The sequence below is a fragment of the Lactuca serriola genome, chromosome 6 (assembly GCF_051521515.1).
Source record: "Lactuca serriola cultivar US96UC23 chromosome 6, Lser_US96UC23_V15, whole genome shotgun sequence".
Lineage (NCBI taxonomy): Eukaryota > Viridiplantae > Streptophyta > Magnoliopsida > Asterales > Asteraceae > Lactuca > Lactuca serriola.
This window is the reverse complement of record NC_136413.1, coordinates 74,336,879-74,341,077: the sequence shown is the minus strand read 5'-3', so window position 1 is coordinate 74,341,077 and position 4,199 is coordinate 74,336,879. Positions and strand designations below refer to the sequence as shown.

Below are 4,199 nucleotides of genomic sequence, written 5' to 3'. Positions count from 1 at the left end.
TCATTTATCAATGTCAAATATATATATATATATATATATATATATATATATATATATATATATATATATATATATATATATATATATATATATATATATATATATATATATATATATATGGTAAGTAAAATTGTTTTTTAGTGCTATGAGCTTCGGTTGCGAAGTTCTGCCCTATGGGTCACATTACGGATATGCATATTCCAAAAAAAAAATTCATCATTTGTAGTAGAGGTTCTAGAAAAATACAAAACAATAGATTAGAAATAGAGAATTGAGATTGGATATTGAAATATCTCAATATTATACTTTATTTATAGAGGTAAAACTTATTAATTTTCATAATATATTTAGAAAAATTTCATTAAGATTATAATAGATTTTATTAGATAATTTTTTTTCCATGAAATCTAAGCACTTGTTATATTTGACACTTATGAAATAAATGGCAAACTAAAAGGTTGGTGCATCAAACCCATCATAGTTTTAATTGATTTTTTTTTTTTTTTTACTTTGTTTCCAATCGACTACATGATTTTTTTACGATACCTAGTAGTGTAAGACAGGACATAATTGTGGTTTCATTTGGGTACCAAAGTTGACTATTTCATCAAACCAGGGGGCAACAAACACATTTAATGAAAATAGTTGGACTAAAGTTCTCAGTTTTCACATACCATTACGACCAGTGATGTAGTTTTCATAAATGAAAGCAAGAAAATCAAGTGTTAACCAATATTTTCTTATTTCTTTTTTCTTATAATAAAAAAATTTAATTCTCTTTTTTTAGTCAAACATAGCGCATCACTTGGGGTTTAAATTCTACAATCGATTCGTATCGTTCAACTACACACATTCATAATTTGCAAAAATGGCACAACAAATTAACAACGAGGGTTCATGGTGGTGGGAAGTGATGAGCGGCAACAAAGACCAACTTACTCAGCTAGCAGTTGCCACCATTTCAGCAACGATCTTGGCTACTTTATGGCACATATTGAAATCTTTGAGCTCCTCACATGGTGCACCACCGTTGCCACCAGGTCCCCGTTCCTTGCCGATTGTAGGTAACCTTCCAATTCTTGGCGTTGACATGCACAAACAGTTCAGTAACTTGGCTCATATCTACGGGCCCATTTTCAAGTTTCACTTGGGAAGCAAACTTCATGTCGTTATAAACAGCCCTGAAATAGCAAAAGTGGTAGTCCGTGAGCAAGATGATATCTTTGCTAACCGCAATCCATCAATCGCTGCCTTTACAATGTCTTTTGGAGCCCGAGATGTTATATGGTCTGACAACAATTCAGATTGGCGTAACCTTCGTAAGCTATTTGTCCATGAGGTCCTAAGCAACAAGAATCTTGAAGCATGCAGGTATTTTCGAAGGGATGAGGTTCGGAAAACTATCAAAAATATTTATAGTAAAATTGGAACCAAAGTCGACATTAGCGGGATTGCTTTCTTGACAGAGGTTAACGTCCTAACGAGCATGGTTTGGGAAAACACTTCAGATCCAAATGCAAAAGGGAGCCATTTTGTAGCAGAGTTAAAGAAGATTGTATCAAATGTTGTTAAGCTCATGGAACAGCCGAATATCTCTGATATATTCCCAAGTGTTGCATGGCTTGATCTACAAGGTGTGTTGCGGAAGACCAAGAGGCTACTTCATCAGGTGGATCAAATTTTCACAAGCATTATTGATGATCGAATCAAATTGAACTCGAGAAAACCGAAGGATGCAGTTGGGCATGAAGGAAAGAAAGATTTTTTACAGATCTTATTAGAGCTCATGGACCACAACGATGCAACATCGATTAGCATCACACAAATAAAGGCACTTCTCCTGGTAATCATTATTCTTTAAAGCTACATCGAAAAGATACTTTACAAATTAATCGTTTTACATACTTCATATATTTTGTATATATTTTGCGGGTCACATCATATTATCAAACACTTAACAAATTCATCTATGCCTATTTGGACGACTAGGCACTTTCTATGCTATTAATCTATTTCTAGACAATTGGTGAAGTTGTAGAATACGGTAATTAGTCATATTAAACTATTTTTTATGATCATGGTGATAGTTACCTAATTGGTTATGATTTAGTCACATTTACTATTAAAAATTTGATTGATCTACAATTTAGTAGCTTTGTACTAATCAATGACCGTCTTTCGATATTTGCAACCTTGATTTTTTAACCAAATTTTTGGTGTTAATGAAAACCCAACAAAGCAAAAAGAATCACTAATTTAAAACATAACTAGAACTATGAAAAAGCTCTATATAGAGAAAGCTTCAAATTCACAAGCTAAGTGAAAAAACTATGTAATAACTTTTTCATAATATATTTTGATTGTGTCAAAGTTAATTTACTAAACCAGCTCTCCAATAAGTTTCTACTTTTGATGCTTCACAAATAACATCGCTTCACGATTTTCTTTTTCTTGGACTACAAAATTGACAATACAGTTTGAGTTTTGTTCTATCAGGATATTATGGTTGCAGGAACTGAAACCACAACAACACTGATAGAATGGGCAATGGCAGAGATCATGCAAAATCATGACATAATGAAAAGGATTCAAAAAGAATTAGCAGATGTTGTGGGACTTGACAACATTGTCGAAGAATCTCATCTCCCCAAATTACAATACCTAGATGCAACTATAAAGGAAACATTCCGGTTGCACCCAGTAGTCCCTCTCATACTCCCACGATCACCAAGCCAGGATTGCATAGTAGCTGGATACACCATTCCAAAAGGTTGTACCGTGTTGCTAAATATTTGGGCAATCCATCGTGATCCTCAGTACTGGGACAACCCACTGGAATTTAATCCTGAGAGATTCTTGACAAACAAATACGATTACAAAGGGAGTAATTTAAACTTCTTCCCATTTGGATCGGGGAGAAGATTGTGTCCAGGCGTTCAATTGGCTGAGAAAATGCAAATGTATATCTTGGCGTCACTCTTACACTCTTTTGATTGGAGCTTGCCGGAGGGTGAAGAACATGACCTCTCTGAAAAATTTGGGATCACACTAAAGAAAAAAGAGCCGCTCAGTGCTGTCCCATCACAAAGGTTGTCAAACCTGAACCTCTATATGTGATGTATTTGGTCAAAAGTTGGAAGTCCTCCGTTGGATGGTTTGAGGGCGGTGGTTCGTGGTTGAATAAGAAAATAGTGTATTTATAAGTAATCTGTTTTCAGTTTCCAAAAAATAATATAAATTATAAGTTTTGTTTTATCCTCATCATGCGTAGAGCTGGTAATGAGTCGACCTGGTTGGATTAGGTTTCAACCAATTTATTAATTATGTCGAACATTTCAATTTCAATCCAATCCTAGTTTTTATTTAAATGGGTATATGTTTTCAATCCAACATAACATTTTAGATAAATGAGTTGTTATCAGGTTGACCAGTTTATGTAATTCTCAACCCAACTTATTAAATAAATGAGTTAAAATGGATTAACTCATTTAAAGTAAAAAAAAAAATTAACTAAAGATTATACCACTTAAATTAGTTCAAAATATAAATAAACTTTCAAAATATATAATAAAAACATAATCCCAATTCACAAATACAAAAAATTATTCATATTACATTAAAGATATATGCAATTTTGAAATGATTTTGAAGAGTGTTTAGTTTTGTCGGGGCAAAGAGAAAAGATAGAAATTAGGATTGTATTTTTTAATACATAAATGATAATACAACATTGTAATTTATAAATTAATACTTAGATTAACACATTGTATTATTTAAATACTTATTAAATTAAATATATATATTAAAGTGAAATGGGTTGGTGGGGCTTAACACAAGTTGACAACATTTACCAAACATAACCTATATAATTAAATAGGTTAGGCGGGTTGACTCATTTATCCTAAATGGGTTGAAAATTTCAATCCAACCCGCTAATTTTAGGTTGGGTTCAAATTGGGTTGATGGGTTGAATCGATTTTTTGTCAACTCTAATCATATGCACCAAGCTCTAGTCGGACCTTTATTCTTAGTATGATAGGTAATACGTTATGCTAATATTTTGTTGTTTCATATATTGTTATCTATTATGAAATATCTTCTGTAATATATATATCCTCCCTAATAAACAAAAATTATTTTGCAACATGTCACTTTATAATTAACTTGAACACATGGCAATTTTTGGTATTTTTGAATAA

The 4,199-nt window shown here is 32.3% G+C and overlaps 1 protein-coding gene across 1 annotated transcript; it reads left to right on the top strand.

Moving 5' to 3' along the window:
* The first annotated feature begins 838 nt into the window (after positions 1-838).
* LOC145059132 (cytochrome P450 76C1-like) lies at positions 839-3,261 on the top strand. The gene is made up of 2 exons (XM_079006986.1): positions 839-1,843; positions 2,497-3,261. The coding sequence occupies exons 1-2, from the start codon at positions 869-871 to the stop codon at positions 3,115-3,117; spliced, it is 1,596 nt and encodes a 531-aa protein (XP_078863112.1). The 5' UTR covers positions 839-868; the 3' UTR covers positions 3,118-3,261.
* Positions 3,262-4,199: the final 938 nt, after the last annotated feature.

What these genes read in the sequence shown, in the direction of transcription:
- LOC145059132 (XM_079006986.1), top strand. Translation starts at nt 869, where the DNA reads ATGGCACAACAAATTAACAACGAGGGTTCATGGTGGTGGGAAGTGATG. An exon ending in AAATAAAGGCACTTCTCCTG is followed by an intron (nt 1,844 to 2,496) that starts GTAATCATTATT and finishes TTGTTCTATCAG; the next exon opens with GATATTATGGTTGCAGGAAC.